Genomic DNA, 23,574 nt, shown 5'->3' with positions numbered 1-23,574 from the left:
TTAGACAGGTTCCTGACATGTATAAGACAGCAGACCCAAATAGACAGAGAGATAGACAGAGAGCCAAACAAGTAAAATACTGCAAGTCCCTACGCAGCAGATGTATAATAACTCTAATCATATTGCTTTTCTTTAGTGTGTCGATTGTATGTATAAGCATGACGCTACATGTTTTCTTTCCTCCTCTTGGTTCACACATACATTCTTCCTTCAATGACACTGTAGAGCACACATTCAGTGACCTGCCACCCCATGAATTGTCATATCGACTAGCACTGCGCAATAATACTTTTATTCGTATGTTACATCATTCTCACCAGGCCAGCAATGTAACGAATTGCTGGGTATGTGGCCGACTCCCCCCTTACCAGAAAACGAAGGGAGTTCTGCCTCTCTTTCCTTTCCCGTTTTCGCACAATGGTTTGTGCGGAGCATGGTTTGCTTTAATGACATCTCTAGATAGACATTCCATAGTTAACAAGGATGAATGGATATATGGCAATTTGAATAAAGTAATGAATGAAGCATGTTACCCAGACACAGATGGTTTTCCCCAGAGGAAAGGAACAGATCTAGAAAATGAGGTGTACGAACAAGGAAATGCGTCCCTTAACTTTATGATTTTAAATGTCCAGTCCGAGAAAAAAGCAGGTCCACCATTTATATCAGTTCTACCAGTAAAAGGTGAATTATGCGTTAGTAAACAAGGATCAGTACCTTTAGGACACAGTGATTGTACTGCTGTGATTAAGTTCAATGATAAAGGAAAGTCTACTTTCAAAGCTTCCCGCCATTCATATTTTATTTGTGGTCAGACAGCCTATGTACGTCTGCCCTTAGACTGGGGTGGAACGTGTTATATAGCATTTCTATTGCCACCTGTTTTCCTAGCCCCATCCCATTATCATCGAGATTCCAGATTAGTACATGTTAGACATAAGAGAAAAACCGAATCCCCAATTGTCGATCAGACTGAGACAGCTTGGGAGCAATTTACAGATTTCATTGTATGCACCGTACCCCGATGCACCGCACCCCTGCAATGATGGGTGTACGCACCGTACACGGGGGGTCCGTTCCGTACGCATTTCGAGCCGAAATCTGGTTTTCCGGACGATTTAAACTCCCGTAGCAAAAACGTCGTACGGAGTGCTGTCGACACGAATCGTACTGGCTGGGTCGGAAAAAGCTGCTTTGAACCGTACGGACGTCGCGTACTGCGTGTTCCGAATACGATTCGTACGGATAATTGAGTTGTACGGTCTTTGGTATGAATCGTACAGAGAACTGCATTAGGTACACATCGTACTTACAGGTATGGTTCTCCGTACAATTCGTACGCGAAAAAAGGCTCCGTACAACGATTCGGAGGGGAGTTTACCGAATCGGAATCGGCCCCAAAATAAGTCACCCACGTGCAATCAAAGCGCATTAAATAAAGCACAAAAGTAAAAGTACCACAGAGGGGGGAATACCCTATTTGCCTCTCATAGAAATATAAACATGATACAGCATGTCTCCAAGATAGACGCTAAAGTAATTTTGCTTGTATAGGGGTCAACAGGTGGACTTCAGGATGCTACCTTGAAGAATAACGTCCCTCTGTGCAGACAAACACAATTCAGGAAGGGAAAAAAGAAGAGCAGCAACCAAAAGGAATAGATATTTGACTATATGAGTGTTTGAGGGAGGAGATAAGGCCTAACGGTTAGAGCTGCTGACCTTGGATCCAGGTTTGGATCCCTCCTTGGCGCAACAGCCTGTGATTTTGGGCACGCCACTTAACATCCCTGTAAACAAACAAAAAATCGCTCTAACACCCTAGGGCCACGTTTTCTCTATTAAAAACTTCAAAAATAAAGAGGGGAGTCAACCATGAGTTGCATGGTAATGGCAAGGTTGTACTTCCACACCAACATTATCGTTTCTATGTGTCATCACACCAACATTACCACACAAATTCCGGGTTAATGACTGAGTATTAGGGAACTGCATGCAGAGTGCACATTTACACGTGTTTAAACATATCTTGCGATTTACTGGCCTTTAATGTCCGCATTTTGCAATACCCTGTTGTCGTAAAACGTAAAAATATATAAGCTCATTTAGGCTGGAAAAAGGAGTTTTACGGCTGGAAAAGGATTAGAATTTCACAGCTATTCAGGCCCTTAATGGGGGGCAATGATAGTAATTTTGAAATGGAATGGCTGTATATTGATCATCTCATCTGGTGGTAAAAGTGTATAACCATTTTTTTAAATCTTTATTCATTGGCGATAAAAACACAGCAACAATAATACATTCGAGAAGAATCATCACATTTTCTTATTCTCATGTTAATTTGCAAATAAGATTGTATTATCCACAATTTAGTACAGTCTTAAAACGTTATGGTTATTTTCACAATTGCTGTCATCAGCCAACTCATCATCCCAGCCACTGACAACCTGCCCAGACCAATCGATATACCCTATTACACATTCTTCTGGGTTGTGTGCATGGATTGGTTCTACTTAATTCTATGTTAGGACCAAAGGCGAGGATTATGCTCTGCTGTCTTTATTTTCTTTCCAGGGGCTTGCAACTAAACAACTCAAAAGACTATCTTTCCCATAATGCACAGGGTAAAAGCCAACCACAATCCACCAATGAACAGTCCATTATGTCCATAAAGGTGACTCCCCATGGATAAATTCCTCTTTCTTTTCCTGCTTCCAGCAGTTAGGTACACATTTTCCCTTATTGCTTAACTCGTCGCCAGTTTACTTGGGGCTGCGGGAGCGTTGTCATTGCTCTGCTCGCAGCGCCACTGTGAAGCCTTGAGAGCGTTGGTGCGGTGTGCACCAGTGGTGACCACAGGGTGCACTACAAGAGTGCGCGTCTCGCTGGCCTGCGACGGAGAGCTGCCATCAGTTTCAGTGAGATCTGACAGGCAGCAACCCACGGAGTCCGTACCGCTTGAGCCGCTTGGAAGCTCAGATGTCCGTATTTGAATTGCACAGCCTGATGCCCGCACGAAGCAGGTCGGTATTCCCCATCACAGAATGCACGTTCTTGGCACCTATATGGCACGTTCTCCCTTCCCCTTTCTGGCTGTCAAGGGCAGGGCCCAGGTATTCTAGTAACCCGGTAAGAGCAGGGTGAGTCAGTCCAGGACAGAAGCCTATTGTTTTCACACGCTCAGCGCAGACAAAATAATAACTATTTAGTTACCGATATTAAGCCTCAGGCTGCCCAAACCTTTTCCCTATCGGAGTTTGGTATATTATTGAGTTGAAGTGTCTGTCTGCATTGTGGTTCTTGCCCTATCGCATTGCTCCTTTGACATTAGAGTTCCACACTAAATGGGGAGTATGCCGGAGGACTCTACAGAGTCCCTACAAGCCCTGTCTCTACATGAGTTTTGTGTGGCAGTAGATGCCTCCATCCAACCAGGCAGTGGCTGCGGGCATGGGCCCCTTTGAGCGCTGCATTATGGAGATAGCTTATCAGAACTCACAGTCACAAATAACACCAACCCCCCATAGAAGGCACCCCTAGGTGCAGGAAGGACTCTGGGATGGATTTGGGGGCCTTCGAGTGCCTCAAAAAGCTTTCCTGGCTCAGTCAGACTCAGGCGCGCACAATGCCCTGTTGGATATGGTCGATTTATCTCCCCCACAAGGCCTGGAGGCAGAGGAAGATCACTCTCCAAGCGACTCAAATGACAAGGCCGGCCCTTCCCGGCCATGGCACCCCACCTTGGTACCGGCCCCTGCGGAGCCGACAAATGACCTAGAGGATCCCTCTGACATGCTGCCCAAATTTCCCTGAAGACCTCTTGCCCCCGCTCGGCAGAATGGGACCCTTCCAGTAAGGTTTCAAAATGTGTTGCTTGGCACCTCCACAGGCCCCTAGGAAAGGTGGTCAGAGCCTGATATAGGGCGGAGTGCCCCCGCCCCATCCTACCAGGTTAGTTGGCAATAACCCGGCAGATTGATCCAAGAATGGCCATTTTGCTCCAAAAATATATTAGGGATTCAAAGAAGGGCATTGATCGTTCCTGGAAACTTGGCAGGATAAGTTATTGGACATTTCTGGCCCTATTACTAAATTCTTGGAGCTAGCACAGAAGGCCAAAGCCTCAAGCACTCCCCTTTCCCCAGAATGGGTTTCAAGTTGAGCGCAGCGTGCTATAATCTTTTCGGGGAACGCAAATTAGGCTCTCTCAACTATGAGAAGTCGCATCCTCTTCTTGAAAGTTGACCCCAAATTGGGGGACCTGGCTTCCTCCGAGGCAGGCACGATGACCCAGGGCGGACTCTTCCAGGACCATTCATTAAAAAGCTGAGAACGTTCGTAGCAACGTTCACCTCCTTAGATAAGGCACACGTCTCCATAAAGAAAATATTTCACCCTCAAATTTTTCTTGGGGCCGGACATGACAGAGGGAGCTCTGAGGACACGACCCTCAGAGAGGATTCAAGAAGTTCCAAGACCTTTCGAAGTAAGGATAATCTTTCAGATGTGACGAGGTCACCGTGGCTGCGGTAATAGAGGCACCTCCAGAGGGCAATTCCATGCCACAACAGGTGAGAATTTCCTCATTTCCCCTTCTAAAGGCGGGAGGCCAGTTGACACAGTTCGAGCACAACTGGGGACAAATTACTTCAGATGAGTGGGTCCTTCAGGGTCCTTCAGACCATCAAGGGATTTCATATAGAATTTTATGGATCCCTGATCCTAGAGTCCTGTCCTCAACCGCTGGTTTTTGTAGACAATCAAGTCACCATGATAGACCAGGAGGAGGTGGACGTGCTGCAAAAAGGCATGGCTGCCTTCTCCTGCCTCCACCCCGAGGCTTCCTCCCCAATATTTTTTTGGTGGACAAAGGCTGATGGTGGGCAATGCCCGGTGATAATCCTGGGAGAATTCAATCAGTGGTTGGTTTACTACCACTTCAAGATACAGGGGATCAAGCTTCTGCATGACCTCTTTCGGCCCAACAATTGGATGGTGCGCTTGGATTTAAAGGATGTAGATTCCTGCAGTTCAGGTGGAAAGACCAGGTATACTAATTTGCAACCCTACCTTTCAGTGTAGCCTTGGCTCCCTGGTGCTCACAAAGGTTCTCAAGCCGGTAGTGGTGACCCTAAAAGTGAGAGGATTTTGCCTCATCATCTATCTCGATGATCTCCTCCTCTTGGACCAACGTCATTAGCAACTGGCACAGCAGTTGGAGATTGCCTTCTATCTTCTACAGGGCCTAGGGTTTGTGATGATCAATGAATGGAAATTTCTCCTAGTGCTGTCCAAGCAGACAACTTTCCTCGGGTTCATCATATACTCTGTAGCACGGACATTAAGCCTCCCCTCCCGGTAAGTGGTCAAGATCCGCAAGGAACTGAATAGAATGCTGGCACAATCCACTACTTCGTTAAGGCAGGTAGCTCGGGTGGAAGGCTTTCTGTTGTCCTCAATAGAGGCAATCTTTCCGTGATAGAGTCTGACACCAGCAAGTCCGGGGGAGGAGCTTGATGTGGTGGCTCCTTTACAGGAGGAAAATGGTCTGCAGACGAGTAGCAACTCCACATCAACAGCCTAGAGTTGATGGCAGGGTTATTTGCCATTCAGTGTTGGACGAAGTACAGAATCTCCTGCAGCGTCCTCTTCAAGATGGACAATGTATCGGCAGTATGCCATATAAACCATCTTGGGGGTACCAGGTCCAAGGTCTTGGCGGATCTGGCCAAAGATTTTGGGACTTTATGCTTGTCCCACAACATCTCAGTGACAGCAGAATACCTCTCAACTGTGTCCAATGTGATAGCGGATTGGTGCTCCAGGGCATGGTTGTACATGAGTCTGTGGCAGCTGCACCGCTTGATCTTCAAGAGGTTGAAGGCTCTTTGTGGTCCGTTCTCAGCAGACCTTTTTGCATTGCAGCTGGACCATCACCTGCCCAGATACTCCAGTTGGAAGCTGGACCATCTAGCAACAGTGACAGATGCCTTCCTCCAGGATTGGGCTCTTGAGACTAGATATGCCTTCCCATCTTTCACCATGATCACGAGACTCTCAGTGCCTGTCTGCAGGCAGCAGGCAAAGGAGGCTGTGATCACAGCCCATTGGAGATCTCAAGTATAGCTTCCAGTTCTACTGGAACTTTCCTAGGATCCTCCAATCCTTCTACCTCTCGATCCGACTATCCTGCAGGATTTCCAAGGCAATCCCTACATATTAGGCCTGCAAAGGCGCATGCCTCTCATGGCCTGGCAGATTTTCCGCATCACTGAAGAATCCTAGGCTTATCGCATGAAGCTGAGGAGTATCTGGCAGCAGCATGGGGTGACGGTACAAACAAACGTTAGAGAGCATCATGGGGCAAATTAGTTGGTTAGTGTCTTCGAAACACCCAGGATCCCATGAGGTGTGAAGTGGACGTTATCGTGAATTTCTTGTCCTCTTTGGCGTCACAGGGGTTGGCCTATCATACTATCAACTCCAATAGGTCAGCTATCTTGGCTGGGCATGTGCCGGTTCAAGGGCCTTCTGTGGGCAAACACCTGTTGGTCTGCAAGTTACTGTGAGGGATTTGTTTGATGCCCACTCCAGACCTTAGATACTGGACCTTATGATATGTTATAAGGTCCTGCGCCTCTTCCATTCTTGAAACACAATAAGTATTTGTCATGTTAGGAGCTGTCTGCGAAACTCGCCATGTTTCTGTGTTTAATGTCATGTCAGAGAGTGTCGGTTATGCGAGCTCTGGATATCTCAGGAAGAGTCTTTACCCTGCAAAGGGGTCTCCTTTCATATCTCTCGGTAGACCAAGTACATTCCAAAGTGGTGTCCTAAACTGCCTTTGACAATACCCCCAAGTTATTTGTGGTCTGTTGTCTCAAGGCTTACAGGAACATGACGGAGGAGCTCCGTCCACCAGGGGACCGTCAATTGTTAATCTCTCTCAGGAAAACTTTCAAAGAGGTCACTCCTCCCACCATAGCAAGCTGGATCCATTAGGTCAAGCAAGAAGGGGGCATTGACGTCTCACAATTAGGCGCCCACTCTGTTATAGAAGCAGTGGCATCTAAAGCTTTTGATCGCTGGGCTCGCCTGGAGGAAATTATCAATGCAGTGGACTGGCCCTCGGACTCTATGTTCAAAAGGTTCTATTTTAAGAGAATCGTTGATAGGGCATCATTGGTGGTGGACAAGCTTTGAACAAGTATATTCCTCGCCTCCGGTCCTGACATAGGATGAAAATGTTCCTAGTAATCACAAAGGAAAGTTTCAATTCTATTAAGGACATGGAGGGAAGGACGATTCCCGCCCAAAATTCCTGAGATCCTTGGCCCAACCCAGGTAAATTGTAGAGTATTGGAATCTTCTTCTGTACATTCACAGCCATATGGTATAGGTATAACTTGTTTGTTCCTTCAAGGTAAAGGTTATTTACAATTGTGCATAGCCTTATGAGTATTTGCATAGTCTCGGTTTACTCTATGGTGGAATGAGTATTACAAACCTTGTTTTGCGACATGCTTGGTTCAGTATGTCCGTTGTCTTTAATTGCGTTATCAGGAAGGTTCAGGTTCATTCGTCTTGTTCTGGCTTCTTTCACGTTCTGATGGTTCCAAAACAGAATAATGGAAATGGGTTGGCGATATGGTTGCAGTCAAGAAAGAAGAAGCTATTCAGGGGGAGCCCACCTTTGTGGACATCCTAGACTGTTCATTGGTGGATTGTGGTTGTCCTTTACCCTGTGCATCATAGAAAAGATATTTTTTGACTTGTTGAGTTGAAAACTGCTGGAAAGCAAGTAGAGCATAACCCTCGCCTCCATGTCCTAAATAGATTTTAAACTTTCCTTCATGATTACTAGGAATTTTTTCATTCCTGCACTTTATGTCACCACACATTTCAGCAGAGCACATAACCATTGCACTTGGCTTGGTGTCTCTTTTCCTATTTATACCACTGCCAGCATCCAACTGCCCAGTAGCAAAGAAGATACAATGAAAATCCAGATTCCCTTAATCCCATTTTCGTGTTATAATTAATAAAAATAGACCACAGTTGTACAATTTGGGATGTTATGTGTCTCACTACTCTTTCCAACTGTTTCAGAGGGCATGTCGATGTGTGTGCCTTTTAGTCATCTATCTGCTGTGACGGGTATCGTCCTATGCAGCTTCACTTGCATATAGTATGTCATGTGTAAGCACAGAAACTGTATTGACTAAAGTCCTCTGACCTACCTACCTCTGATGTAATTCATTATCATCACTGCCAAGAATCCATCCCCCTGGTGGATTATACATTGAAGAATCGTACTGGTTTTGGTTACTAGCCCCACTGGCTGTCCCCCTGTGTCCTGAAGAAGACCCCTGTGACTCCTTCTTGAATCTATCACTTCTCTGGTTCGAAACGTCAACCTAACTTTACAATCTATTCCCTACCCTCTCCACTCCACGTGAAAAGCGGACCAAGCAGTGTATGGACTGGAGATTTATGTGTACAGCGACGGAAGTCTACTGAATTGAACATTTTAAATACCTCTTAAACAGCACTATAAATAGTTTATTCACTTAAAGCACCTTGCCACGTCTAGTTCACCTTATCACCAATTAGCTAGCCTTTTGTCGTTTTTCAACAATCTTTGTTTTCTGTGACAGCCTTATTGTTACACCCAGAATAAATTGTAAAAAGAAAAAAATGATGACGTTGTTAATACATTTCATTTTGATTCATTCAAATTAGGTGTGTTCTCCGTTCTTCATGCATAAATGTTTATACCAGAATAAAGTAACTTCTTTACCCGACAGAACCAACATTAGCATATACTCTAGACACCCAGGTTCTGATGGTCACTGGGTCACCCTATTATACTTGATGTATAGAGGCCTCACACAGGTACTGGTCCTACCTGACTTATCATTGGCCTTGGACATGGTTAACCTTGTTATTTTGATCGACCGTGTAAAGGCTGGAGGCCTGCAGGTTACAGCCGGCAATTGGGTGAATTATTTACATAAAGATTGTTCTCAATCAGTCTGTCTCCCTCTTTTCTGTTCATCCAAGGTCTAATTAAATTTTGGAGTGCCACAGAGATCTTTTCTATCCCCTAATCTTTTTAGACTTTACATTCTCCTAATGAAACATGTTCTTCATCAGCTGAAGGTGTAAATGTACAACTACGCTGATGATATGCGGCTGCTATCACCATTGATAATACAGTGGAGTCCAGGGAGTTTTTCCAAAACACTATGCTATGTATTCAGGACTGGATGAATAGTCATCAGTTGAAGCTAAACTCTTAGAAAATGGAAATTGTTGTTATACAAAATTAACTCCATCAATAGAATCCCTCCTTCTCCCTTCCCTCACCCAAGAAAACTGTGAAAAGTCTTGGGATCCTAATTGATGAGGATCTCACCATGAAACCACAGATAGGATGATAGGAGCAGTGAATTCCTTCAACTTTGGAGAATTAGGAAAAACAAGAGATACTTTAGTGTTCAAGCCATTATCCAAATCATCATTCCTTTTGTTATGTCTCAGATAGTCTATGCAAATGCCCTCTATCTGGGACTTCCGATCGGCCTCAACGGTAGGCTGCAAATAGCACAAAACTAGGCAGCTTGAGTGGTCTTTCGTCAACCTAGACATTGCCATACTAAGCCTCTGATGGAAAAGCAACATTGGCTTCCAGTTGCCCAGCACACTATCTTCAAAACAGGCTGCATCATCTTCCAATTCCTCCACAACAAAACTCTGGCCTTTATGTCCTCTAGAATTCAGCGCTACACCCCCAATCGTTATCTGAGATCAGCCCACCTGAACCTATTAACTGCCCTAAGATGTAGGCTGGGTTGGGCCAGATTCTCGGTGATGGCTCCACACACATGGAACATTCTACACCATGACATCAGATCTACAGCCAACTATGTGAGGTTTAGGAAACTTTTAAAAACTTGGCTGTTTACACAAGCTTATGGCACATTTTTCTGCTAGCTTCTGCCTCTTATTACTTTAGCGCCAAGAAACCTTGTTTGTGTAGCCGCTCTATATGAATTCGGTATAAGATACCAGTGTATGCTCGACATCATAAGGTGTGGTTCAGTAAATAAACCACAACCCATCCACCAGTTCTTTATCAGTATCAAAGTTATGTGCAGTGTTGTCATTCGTCACAGAAAAGTGGGACACCTACAAAAATTAGAGTAAAGCCTCCATCCTGGTGCTATGGATTTTCTGTGTCCAATGTGCTGATTAAAGATGTCCAAAGCTTTCTGAATATTGAGGTACTGGATGTAGTGGAAATGGCCGCAGTAATGGTGGTTAGAGTACAGTGCTTGCCTACTAGAGCATTGTGGATGCAACAGCGAATCTGGGTATGATCTTAGCAAAACTAGTTGACTCTGAACACACTCAATGTCAGCAGCAAACAAAAAAGATAAGGTTACGTGTGGTTCCCAGCTGCACTTTCTGTCCCTCAGTGACTAAATAATAGCATTACAGATTTTTCCCCATCTAGTCTGTATCTTAAGCCTTCTATTTCCCCAAGCTAGCTAGGCATGGAAAGACGTTATCCAGTCACCTCAAGCCTTGGGGGAATTTCCAGGTTCCTCCAAAAAGTGTGACCGTGGTGTGACATTTTGTATACTGACACCGTTAGAGTAAATGTACAAATTAATTTACACGATAAAACTGTATACAGCGGAAAAGCAATGTGGTAGAAAGCGTGAAGTTCAGTCTTTCTGTGAATTGTTATTTCTTCTGTTCTTTCTCTTTTTTCCTTATAAAATAAGCGTGCTAATTACTGTCAAACGTGTAGAAACGAAGATAAAGCGATTCTTGCTGCGATGAAGCTGAAATTGTGTTGTATTGACAAAAGAAGCTACAATAATTTTTACAAATAGTTGAACAACCAACACGTGATTGAGCCCGAATTACTCCTGTGGAACAAAGCAAAGCATGGTAGAAGGCCATAGAGAGCCATACATCAGGGCTTTCAGTTGATATTACAAAGAGTAGCACCTGTGCCAGTGGCGCAGTGAGCACCAATCCTTTGGGGTTTGCGTCGATCACGCAGTGCGTTAACATTTGTGATGCTGCATACGGATTCTTGTTTGTGCCTAAGGTGGCGCACACTACTTCTTCCTTCGCTCGCACTTACTGAGATTCCTTTTAGGCCAGAATCAACAGACACAGAGTTTAGCTGCTGGGTCTGACCAGGCATAGCCAAAACATGAATCAATGAGCCATGAGAGTAAGGATGAGCACAGAAAAACTCCTTTAATAGCAACCAAGAGCACTCACTTTCAATGTCTGATCTGAATCTGAAATCAACGCAGTACTGTCAAACGTAGGTAAACGGCTGCCGGTTACCCTGAGTACTGGATCCTGTATTTGTTGAGCACATATTTATTAAAGGCACAGTCTTTACAGTCCACCCTGCCTGTCAGGCTATGGGTATTCCAATTGACAGTCTGGAATCTTGACTATTGTTATTGTGTAACATTCATGTTATGGTCATATCAGGGAACTCCACACAACCACTACATGTTGTTTTTTAATATCTAATTTTAACCAAATCTGTTAATAGGGAGTATTATATATATAGACCAACTTACAGATTGGAAGCTACCCAGTTAAAATTGTTCATATATTTAATCCATGTACGAAAAACATATGCTGAGATGGTTTATCAAGTAAAACATTGACAGTATTGATGCTTGCAAATGAGAAAATATTCAGGTGATATAGCAGTTATTTTTCTATTTTCGAAAAAGAAATACGCCTGCATATTAAGACAAAATATGATCACACAGCTCAGACCCTAACGCATTGCACAGAGAACGCATCGCTTCTTACCTTCATAAGGTCAAGCAAAACACCACTTATAATTCCTAGGTATCTTCTTTCCAATGATTGGGGGTGGTTAACTGCTGGGAACTGCGAAAAGAGTGTATTAAAGTGTTTATTATAAAAGGTTACTGCACTATTTGAACATAAAGTGTACAAAGTTAGCAGTTGTTTTTACCCACATATGTCCCAGGCCACTATTAAATTCTAGGGGCACAAGCCTAAAAAAAATAGGTAAATCTGCACTGTAGCATAGGTGTAGATTTACTTATTTGTTGAATTCACAAAGGTTTCCAAGCACACTCCTCTGAACCTGGAAGAGTTACAGGATTCCAGGAGTGCTACTAGAAAAATGTTGTGAATTCGCAATTACGTGCATGCAAAGACATTTCCATATACATACCTCTATATAGTGTACAACTGAGCACGTGAAAATGTCAATGCGTTAATGCAATTGCATTTTTTATAAAAAATAACATTTGCAATCCCTTCCTCTATGACCCTAATCAATTGAGGAGGATTCACTGCCAATTCCACCCTTAGGAAAGGGGGTTGCTTTTCCCCTTGACAGGAATACATATCGCTCTATTTTCAGGCTGGGGTTGGGTCATGAAAAAGTTAATGAATACCCCCACATTCACGAGTTTGTGAACACCCACAAAGTTACGTTTTTTAGACTATCCCTGCACTCGAATGCCCTCACAACTCTACCCGCTTCCCCTGCCTAGTCGGGGAAGATTTACATAGCTGTTATATTACACCTACATGTGTAATATAAATAATCTGTAAATCCTTCAATGTGAGCAAATCCACTTTTTTTAATTATAAAAGTGAATTTGCACAATTGAATAAAGCCATTTCCAAGCGACCCACATTTCCAAGTGAAATGTCACCTTGCACATGCAAAACGCTTTGTGAGTTGGACTCTAGGTTTACAAACATTTATTGATTAGCATCGTGCATTTGGGATAATTTTTTATTAAGACAACAAATATCAAGCATAAAGCAGCATGTTACTTAGCAATCGTACAAAATGTATTGGTAGTTATGTATTAGTACATGTTAATTTAGATTAATCATGGAGCTATGAAAATTTGGGATCAAGTTTGGAAAATTTACCCTGGAGAGAGAACAGGTCAGTGCCTTAGTAAGCGGTGACTATACCAATTTTCCACACTGTGTAATACACCGGTTGAGACTCAGCCCTGCCAACCATGGTAGACTGCGGGCATATCTAGCAGAGTATGCTTTACCATTTGTGTGAAATGCAAATTGGTTATGCACACCTTAATGTGTGGGCTAAAAGCACAACATGTTTAAGGGCAGTTGAGTACAATATGGATCATTAAAGACAACCAGGTGAGGCAAACGAGAAAGTTAAGAGGGTGTGCTGAACCCACAACTGAATTTAACAGCATTGCTCTTCTAGGAAAGTTTGCTCCACTAGAGTTCCCACAAATGTGTCAATTTACATGCAAAAAGGTTACATTTCAGTGTTTGCCAAGACTGGCGAATTCAACTGTAAACCTTCCTAGCGTTGGTTTTGGTTGGCGGCCTCATTTCTTGTATGTTATGCCATTTTTAACTATGTGAAATCAAATAAATGTTGACATAATCTAGACTGTTCACACCTTACCTGACATGCATTAAATTTATGCAAAAGGAATGGGAGTAAACGTCTGAAACAAACACAAGTGATGGGTGCAGAGAATTTAGAATAAAACAGCCAGGCAAAACTGAAAAGCCTCTGACCGGCCCTAAAAAACACAAATCACACTATTTATCAAGCCTCATTGGTGAAGTACCACACAGACGAGGTCAGCAAATTTGGCATAAGTAGCCTTTTGCAGTACTCCAACTGGTTTTGGTGTACACCATATAAATATATACAATCTCAATCGTGAAAGATAGAGATCATTTCATAAAGTACTTTTTCTTTTAGATTAGTTGGATACATTTCCTGACACATGGCCATATTTCCGAATAAAACTTGGTGCTAAAGTAAAACCAGATGAATATCCTTAATTAGCATACTAACCTACTATATTTAAGAGAAATAATAAATAAATAATAATAGAAGAATCAATCACCCAGATGCTACTCTTACTTTCCTGCCTGATTTGCCTGGCAGTCTGGCGCACTGACTTAAAAAACAGGTCAGCTATATGCACCTGAAAACCAATGTTAGTGATAGTGTTGTGCAGACCCAACAACATGTGCTAGTAAATCATGCATTGGAAAAAGTGCAGCTGCGCAATGGAGCAAGATTCACATCAAATCCATGGATCTGACCCCGTTTACCAAAGTCCTGGAAACGTAAAATGGAGACATGGCGAGTTATTAAAAGAGCAAGTCAAACAGACACCAATCTAATACAAATGCATTTCTTTGTCTTCTGTCATATGTCTGCAGGAGGAAATAAATCAACTGCAGATTTAAGGTTTTATCCTACAATGACCTAGCAGAAACAGTGCTGAGGATTACCAATCCTGCATTACATAAAACCACTTTGTGCAAGGTGGGCTGACAAGTAATTGTTGAATAATGTACAGCTCGACATGGGACTCAACTACAGGCAACAGTTAAGCCGATCTCTCCTTGCTGCTGCAATGTACTTTGTGTCTTACAAAGCATCAGTAAAAAATTGAACATCTTCAACCATCTTTGAGAAAGCACTGTTTAAAGGCAGCATAGGTGCTGCACGAGGTTAACATATCTTGGAAACAACAGCACCACACTGCATATCAAAATACTACCTTATAATGAAATCTAATCACCATGTCACTGATCACCATATTAGTGATACCCTAAAATTGGCATTAACATTGAAATCCCTTTGGATTATAATGCATGTTTCTCCAAAGACCCAGCAACCCCACGAGAACACTGCAGTGTATACGCACAGCAACAGTTAATGCACGTTTACCAAATAAACCCAGAAAAAGTAAGAACATTGCAAATTTATAAAGCATAAATTAACAGCGACCATGGTTGTAGGTCAATGACAGGAAAGGGAGTCTCAAAACTACAAATAAAGCTACAACAGAGATGGGTGGGTATTGTATGATATTCAAGCTTACACTGAGAAAATGTTCTTTAATTACAAAATACCATGGGAGAACTATAGGTACAGAACAACACACTACTTTTTCTCTCTAAAGAATGTCTCTCCAAGGTCCCAAACACTTACAATGGATGTAAATCAAAACCTAAGCAGTGTGGGGTGAGACGGGGTTAAGGGTGTAAACATAAGCAAAAAATACATTCATGTGTGTACCACAATCCAACAGAATTAAATGTGGGGCAATTGCGGTACTAAAACAACGTGGAGCCTAGACAAGATAACTGTTTTGCAGATCTCCATGATAGACATGGCTAATATATCACAGTAGTTTAATGGGAACAGTAGTTTCAAGGGCTCACATTCCAACTTATAACGGAACAAGCCAAGGTAAAAGTCAAAGGCCTCTAGTAGTTGGGTGCGTTGCTTAGGGCCCAGGAAAATGGCCGCTTGCTGTATTCTCTCGGACTGACCCAATCGTAAAATGACAAAACTCAGAAGAGAATCTCATCCTTAAAATAATTTACACAACACTAAATGGTGATTAGTGACTGTGCTGCAACAAATGAGCTAAAGAAATGTGTGAGACGCTGACAGACACTATGGGAACCTCACTGGATTCCTCAGCGGGGGAACATGCCTGGCATCTCCAATTAAACGAACTGACACTGCCATGGCATGCATAATTTGAGATTGGAGAGGAAGGCCTGGCCGAGCTACACATGTTGCAAAACACAAGGTAACAAGGGCACAGGTGAAATGCTTAAACTCGCTCACTGATGTAATACCCAGTGTTAAAAAATACATGATAAAAACAGTGTTAAAGTGAAGATAACTACAACTGATCTGATCTCGACATAGTTTTTAATCAAATGGCAGATCACAAGACTCGTATGATCCTGTATCTTATAGCGTGGCTGTCATATCTGAACATGACAATACTGAGTCAAGCTGCACTCCTAAAAAGAGTGTAGAACCATACAGTACCCCACATGCATCAATGCCTTTGAACTTAGTGGATGAGACACACAAGTAGTTTGCGTCAAGGAGATTTTGCCAAATATACAACACAGTAAATATATGATGCATAAGCTGTTGAAATGTGCCTTAAGGAGTTGCCTTTTAAAATTGATTGCTACATACATCACAGTCTCAAAATCTCCATTATATTATGGATGACTATAAACCAAAATAAAAGTAAATCAGAGCCTGACAAGGGTTAAAACTGACCCACCATTGCCTCCATCAGGGATTAAGGAAAATCAGACCTCCCTATATATCTAGATATGGTTATGAAAGAACTGAATAACAAGACATGTATAATACAATCCACAAAGACAAATACTGAAGAACTATGGAAGGACACAAGTAAAATGTCCATGAAGATGGATGAGACTGAGATTAATATGCAGGAGGAGGCATCCAAGTTAATGATAAAATGTAAAAAGAAAACAAATTCCAAACCTACAAAGCTGAAAAGAGAACTAATTTTTTGGGAAAACAGAAATAGGAAATGCCATGATTTTTGGTCTACCGGAAGGATCAGAAAAAAGATTAAGATTGTGTGCAGTGTCAGGAAAAGTGGACCTGACAATTATTGTTTTGGGCTCAACAAGAAAATTCGAAATTAAAAGGGCAAATTGGGTTCCTACAGAGAAACCTGGTGAAAATGTATATCCAAGAACAATTATTTTCAGACTCTATGCTATGCACATATGATGAAGATGAAGATATTTAGCACAAATCAGGAAATTCTTTCTGGATTTGAGAACCAGGATGTGTGACATTGAATATAAAGTTTGGATTCATCGGTTCATTGAGGATGAAGACCACTGTCAATGGCAAAATAACAACTTCAATGATGCACATATTTTAAAGACATTCTGGACAATTATTGTCAAGAAAAGATGATTCTCTGTCATTCTCAAGGAAGTTATTACTCTCGGCTTCATCTCATGATTCAGAAGAGGCTGAATACCTCATTTTGTTAGTATGCGAACAATAACAGATGTAATACACTGAAATATGCCTGTGAGCTTGGTGAAAGAAGAATTTATTTATATTTATTTGACCTTGGCTATCAGTGTAATGAGATCAGGTATATGTGGATTTCATAAGACCACCTATCCCTTTGTTTTTCTAATTGGTACTTTTACTGGTAATTCAAGTTATAGGTTTTGACAATGAAAATTCTCCCTTGGCGAGGGAGTTGAATATCAGAGGTTGCTAGGTCTTGAAGTACCACACTTGCTACAAACGTTACCCGTAGAAGTAAACTGACCGGTGTCAATTCTACTACACAAAGACAAGCAGCCGTCGCCACTCTGCCACGTTTTTCCTGTTTTGCTTTCTTTCTGAATAATTTAATTTCTAGGCTTCAAATAGGTTCTACAATGGGGAAATCTTAAAATGTGTTTATAGAAACATGGGAAGTTGGACGACTAACTCAATATCCAACATATTTGCATCTACTCACTCACCATGAGTAGCGTAAGGATTCTTCCTCTAACACTAAGAGTTTCAACTATCCTGTCAACAGGAGGAAGATATTAGAATATTTTAAAGATTGAAAAATCATATTTTATTATTACAAGAAACAACTCTTAAATAAAGAGAAGTTATGCAAATAAAGAGAGATCAATAAATTAACTTGTTGTCTCTGGAGAGACAGACAAAAGGAATGGTGTTATAATTCTAATAGCAAAAAAAAAATGACACCATAATGTGGGATGCAATGAAAGCTACATTGAGGGGGTTTTGTATAGGCATTTCTGCATCTGTAAAGATACAAAAATCAAAGATCTGATGTTAAAACTGGAACGTTAAATAAAATGGTTGGTTGTAGATACTGTAGATATTATCCAGAGACAATGACACTTTCTTGCAATTAGAATTCCTAGAGATGACTTTGAAAATGCCAGATAACAAACAGCAGGAAATATACTAGCATCATAGTTGAACTTTAAAAGGTCAAGGAATCATATAATAACTCAAGGACAGAAACTGTAATGTCAAATTTAGAAGTGAGGAGATAATTAATATTTTCAAAGACTCCTATGAAGGTCTATATATTCTTACTTTAGTGGTGAATAATAAAAATATAGATGGATACTTGAAACATATGAACTTCCCTGGTTTATATATTTACCGCCCCCAGGTCATGCCCGCAAATTTAGTGAAGCCCTGTTAGAGCTAGTCAGCTCATTAGTGATGAAGTCTGGCAACTTCTCTATCCTAGGTGACTTGAATCTTCATTTCGACCATAAGTCGGATCAGGCCATCTGTAACCTGATTGCAGATTTGGCAGCCCTCCAACTGGACTTACTGGTGCAGGACGCCACTCATGTAGCAGGACACATACTGGACCCTGTCTTTTCCAATATCCCTGATGTCCAGATTGAGCGTCCTGTACCCATGGGCTGGACTGACCACTTCTTTATCAAAGCTAGCTGGATGCTAATACAACCTCCTAAGACAGTCAAGTCCACTCTAATGCTCAAAAGACCCTGCCACAAACTCAACTTAAACGATTTTAATGCCTATCTGACAGAGACCTTTGAGGAAGATCTGGCTGATCCTGAGGCCGCATACACTGCCTTCTGTAAATAGATTGGGGAGGGGGGGGGGGGGGGCTTGATGCTCTCATCCCTGCCAGATGGACCAGGGGGCGCAGCTCGCTCTCCAACCCTTGGTTCTCAGATGCTCTTAGAGGACTTAGAAAGGAGTGTAAAAGAGCCGAGAGGATTTGGAGAAGGAACTATGAAAGTGATCTTAAAATAGTGTATCTGGCCAAACTGAAACACTACCACAAAATGATCTGTACGGCACGAGCAAATTTCTACGCCGAAAATATTAAAGCCAGTTCTAATCCCACGAAGTACATCTTTAAGATTGTACAAGATCTGAGGAACACTAAAACCTCAACTTCCCATGTAGACTCGGCACAGCAATGTGAGGAGCTGGCCTCTTTCTTCACGAACAAAGTGCAGAAAATCTACGCCACATTTCCTCAGTCTCCCCCCACTCTGAGTCCTGTCACGGTTAGGGAAGGGATCTCTATTTTGACCATGATACCTGAGATTTCATGTGACGATCTTAGGAAACTTTGTAAGAAGGTCAAAACCGGCTCTCCATCCAACCCTATGAGACCAGCTCAGTTTCTAGAATCTATGGAGCTTGTACAAAAACCTCTAGGTCAGATGCTCAATCTATCATTTACCACGGCTATAGTACCCCGGGCCTGGAAACAAGCTCTGGTTTCCCCTATTATTAAAAATCCCACAATTGATCCCTCTTTGCCTGAGAGCTTTAGGCCGATCTCCCTGCTCCCATGGGTCTCCAAGCTGGCAGAGGCCCACGTGAACGAGGTGTTATCTCGGCACATGACCCTCAATAACATCCTGGACCCGTCGCAAAATGGTTTCAGACCGGGTCACAGTACCGAGTCCGCCCTGCTAGTCTCCACTGAGTATTTAAGATCTACTCTTGACGCCGGTCAGAGTGCAGCGCTTATACTATTAGATCTCAGCGCTGCCTTTGATACGGTGTCCCATGACATCTTGTTGTACCGTTTGGAGACCATCGGGATCACTGGCCAAGCTCTGGAATGGTTCCGTGCCTTTTTGTCGGATAGATCCTTCCTGGTGTTGGCACCAGCTTTTTATCTCAAGTTCATTCCATCCGTCAAGGTGTTCCGCAGGGTTCTGCGTTGAGCCCGACATTGTTCAACCTTTATGTACAACCTCTCGCGGCTGTAGCAAGAGAGTGGGGCCTAACACTGGTATCGTACGCTGACGATACTCAGCTGGTTGTCACCTTGACCGAAGGCCCCTCCGCTGCTGCCACGAGGTTTAGAGATGGGATGACTGCAGTCGCCCGCTGGTTGGCTGACAACTGTTTACAATTGAACGCCACAAAAACAGAAGTGATGCTGGTAGGGAAGAACATCTCCCTCTGGAATGAACATTGGTGGCCGGCTTCCTTAGGCACCATACCTATACCCAAGCCAGAGGTTAAGAACCTGGGAGTTTGGCTGGATGCGGACCTCAAATTTCAGTACCATACGAAGAAAGTGGTAGCGACTTGTATGGGCCTGTTGAGGGGCCTCCGTCCCATTCTGAGGTTCTTTAGTGCGCCTATCCGTCAGCTCATTATCCAGGCTACTATCTTATCGTGCCTGGACTATGCCAGTGTTCTACTTCTTGACGCTAATAAAGCTGAGATCTTACGCCTGCAGCGAGTCCAGAACGCGGCAGCGCGTGCTATTGTAGGACTCCCACGTAGATGCACTGCCAGAGCTACTATTAGTGCCCTTCACTGGCTACCGATTCAATCAAGAATTCAGTTCAAGGCGCTTTGTGTGGCATTTAAGATTCTGAAAGGTACTAGCCCTGCGCTTCTCTGTCCTCTCCTAACTCCCTACATCCCCCAACGCAACCTTCGCTCTTTGGGTCAACACCTGGTGACTATACCGAAGTTCAGACTCTGTCGTGTTGGTGGCCGCTCCTTTCAACTACTAGCGGCTAAATTGTGGAACTCTCTGCCTACATCTATTCGCTGCATTGACGAACCAATATTATTCAGAAGAGCCATCAAGACCTTCCTCTTCCCTTCGAACTAAGATTCCTCGTTCCGCCTATCAGTCTCCTGTACAATAAACGGTTAGCGCCGGACTCCCCTTGACTGGGACAGCTGTGCGCTTCAACAAATCTATAACATAACAGAAGCAATGAAAGTAACAACGAAAATAGAGTTGAACTATGTAGATCTTTCATTCTCCATGAAATAACACAACTATATCTCAAATACCTCTAGAAGAAGGACCAGACTGAGATGGAATGACAACTTTCTTCTATAAGAAAGTTTTACCCTACTAGTGCTGATGGGAAACTATCTGATTACTTTGTACACAAAGTAGCAGTCTCAGGTTCGCCAGAAAACACTAATATTATTTTAATATCCAAGAAGGCAAAAGACTCCTTAAATTCATCCAGCTACTTTCTCTAATCAATTTGGACCCCAAGGTCTATGCTAAGATGATAACTAATAGACTATTGTCACTGGACAAGGAGAAAGCTGTTGATAAAGTGTCATGGGGGGTTTTCAAATCAATCTCTCTCAAAGTATGTTCGCTGACCCGATTTGTAAATATAATAATGACAGATTATCGAGGGCCATGCGCTGTAGTAAGGACAAATGGAGTTACCGCAGAATACTTTAATCTTCACCAAAGGAGTAGTCAATGGAGCCTTTGTCTCCACTGTTGTTTATTATTGCCCTGGAACCCTTGCCCCATCCTTTGAGCGGGGAAAACAAATTTAAGAGCAACACAATTGGATAAGTATGTTATAAGCTAGCAGCATTTAGGAATGACACAGTCCTGTTTCAAATGTGGAATCATCCACTCCAACAGTACTGCAATGTATGAAGGAATATGCTTATATGTTCAGATATCCCTTAATCAAAGTTAAATGAGAATGCATGCTATTGGAGCATCTATGTACAAGATATATGGTGGAACAACACAACTTAAAATTGAATAAGGGTCCCTTAAAAAAACCTTTGAATGATGTTTGACAATAACATAGAGGATATGATTAAAGCAAATTCATAAATGGTAACCCCCCCAAAAAATTAAAATCACAAAGAAATGGTCCTCCAAAATGTATAAGATGGTGGTCTCCATTGACACATAGGCTAAGTTATCATGGCTCTTACTAGAGAGAGATCTAATGAGTAGTGGTTCTTTTTTATCACTTCTAATACCAGGAAACACAATCTCTAACACTAATTGAAACATTATTTGTGACACTGCATTTACATTCATACACCTGTAGAGTAAAAGTAAGACCAGAGTAAAAGACTCTTATTGTCTCCCTTTATTGAAAAAAAGGTGATCAAGATAAACAAGGACCAACGGTATAAGCAACAGTAGGTGAATACAAATATAATCATAACAAAAGATCTAAATGAATATGGATGGCATAATGCCATTTTTGATTAAACAAGAGTGATTTGGCTTAAGTGGTATTGAAATCTAGCCTTTTCTGAAGTTGAGCGGGATCCCTTTCAAACTGAAAGCTATTTCAATCAACATCAGCTACCATTATTCTATTAATATTTAGCTAAGCAAAATGTTCTAGACAGTAATATTGCCATTTATAAGATTTTTATCTCACACATTGTCTTTGAGCCAATGTGGTAATGTTTGAGGGCTACACTGAACACACAGAGGTGGATACTGCTCTTTTTGATAATATTTTAGCTTTTGCATCAAAATCAATTCTATGCTATCAGAAAGATAGCTTCAAACCATTGCGCCACACATGGTGGCCCGGGAAAATCTAAGTGCTATGTTGTGAGGACTTGAAATGACAATTGCTACATGATGGAAGAAATACACCTTTTTTCTTCTTGGAAGAGAATGGATAACTCCATCAAAAGTTAAGATCCTTAAAAATATAAAGAATACTGAATAATAGAAATAATAAACTGAGAGTATAATTAGTATGGAATATTTAACAACAACTGTATTTTGACAGTAATTATGTTGATATGAGAATACAAAGACCGTATATATGTAAATCTTGAATGATGACACCTAATTTTCTTCTCTATCTGTCCTCTCTCTTTTTACTTTTTCTTTTGTATCAATTGCTCTTTTTTTTAGTAATATGATTCACTCCACAAGAAGATTGTATATTTTGTTTGGGATTTCTTTCTTTTGTAATGAAAATTGGATAAAGTAGCTTGAACAAAAAAAGCGTAGTGTAGCGTAGTTGAAACAACTTTACAGTCCTACCTTTAATCATCTTACAGTGTTTTGAAAAAACATTGACTCAAAAATATCAGGAGTCAGAAATATCAAAAATGAGAGATCATGACACACAAATATTGTAAATCAAATTTTGAAATGCACCGCTCAGACAAATAGATCTCCACCATATGTAGGTGATAGTGTTTATAATCAGAAATTGTTCCAGATGAAAAACGCTGAGTCCGTAATTGCAAAAGAGTTCAGAATTCTTTTAATATTCCAAAAGAGATTTTTCATCTGGAACAATTTCTGATTATAAACACTATCACCTACATATGGTGGAGATCTATTTGTCTGAGCGGTGCATTTCAAAATTTGATTTACAATTGACTTTTCCCAGAGTTCTTGGGATATACTCTTTGGACAGGGGGTATTTGAAAACTGCACGCAATTTGAAATATAACTTTGTTTAAATATTGGTGACATATGGATTGGTGCTTGGAGGGTGTATAAGTGGTCCACTGTCCTCATTGTTTTGTATATAACACACAAATATTGTGATGCATGAATATTGATGACAAGAATATAATTTTTGAGGTAAGTAATTTAGGGCCTGTTTACGAGGTGGGTGGTAAGAATCTGCCATTGAAGTGCCATTGGATTCCCTGCTGCACAGTTGGCGGTCCACCCACCGAATTACAATGCTGGCGGTCTGTTGAAGGAAAGACCGCCAAAGTCCCGCTGCCGCCAGACAACAGACAGCAGGCAACCCCAACGACAGTTGGGGAAAAGGAGCTGTCAGGGGGCGGGACAGACAGGTTCCCCGCCATCTGAATTGCAAGTTGGCTTTCCGTTGAGTTGACCATGGCAGGAAGACCACCAGCTTTGGTAGGCAGAATCAAAGGTA

At 42.0% G+C, this 23,574-nt stretch overlaps 1 protein-coding gene across 2 annotated transcripts in view; it reads right to left on the bottom strand.

Moving 5' to 3' along the window:
- CDKL5 (cyclin dependent kinase like 5) overlaps positions 1 to 23,574 on the bottom strand; it is a 1,270,306-nt gene that overhangs the window by 224,666 nt on the left and 1,022,066 nt on the right. For both annotated transcript variants that reach the window (XM_086934269.1, XM_086934270.1), the window contains exon 11: positions 11,860 to 11,940. In XM_086934269.1, coding sequence (XP_086790395.1) covers positions 11,860 to 11,940 — 81 coding nt within the window. The remainder of the gene's footprint in view (positions 1 to 11,859; positions 11,941 to 23,574) is intronic.

The sequence above is a fragment of the Lissotriton vulgaris genome, chromosome 8, assembly GCF_964263255.1.
Source record: "Lissotriton vulgaris chromosome 8, aLisVul1.2, whole genome shotgun sequence".
Classification (NCBI taxonomy): Eukaryota; Metazoa; Chordata; class Amphibia; order Caudata; family Salamandridae; genus Lissotriton; species Lissotriton vulgaris.
This window is presented reverse-complemented; position numbering and strand designations above follow the sequence as displayed.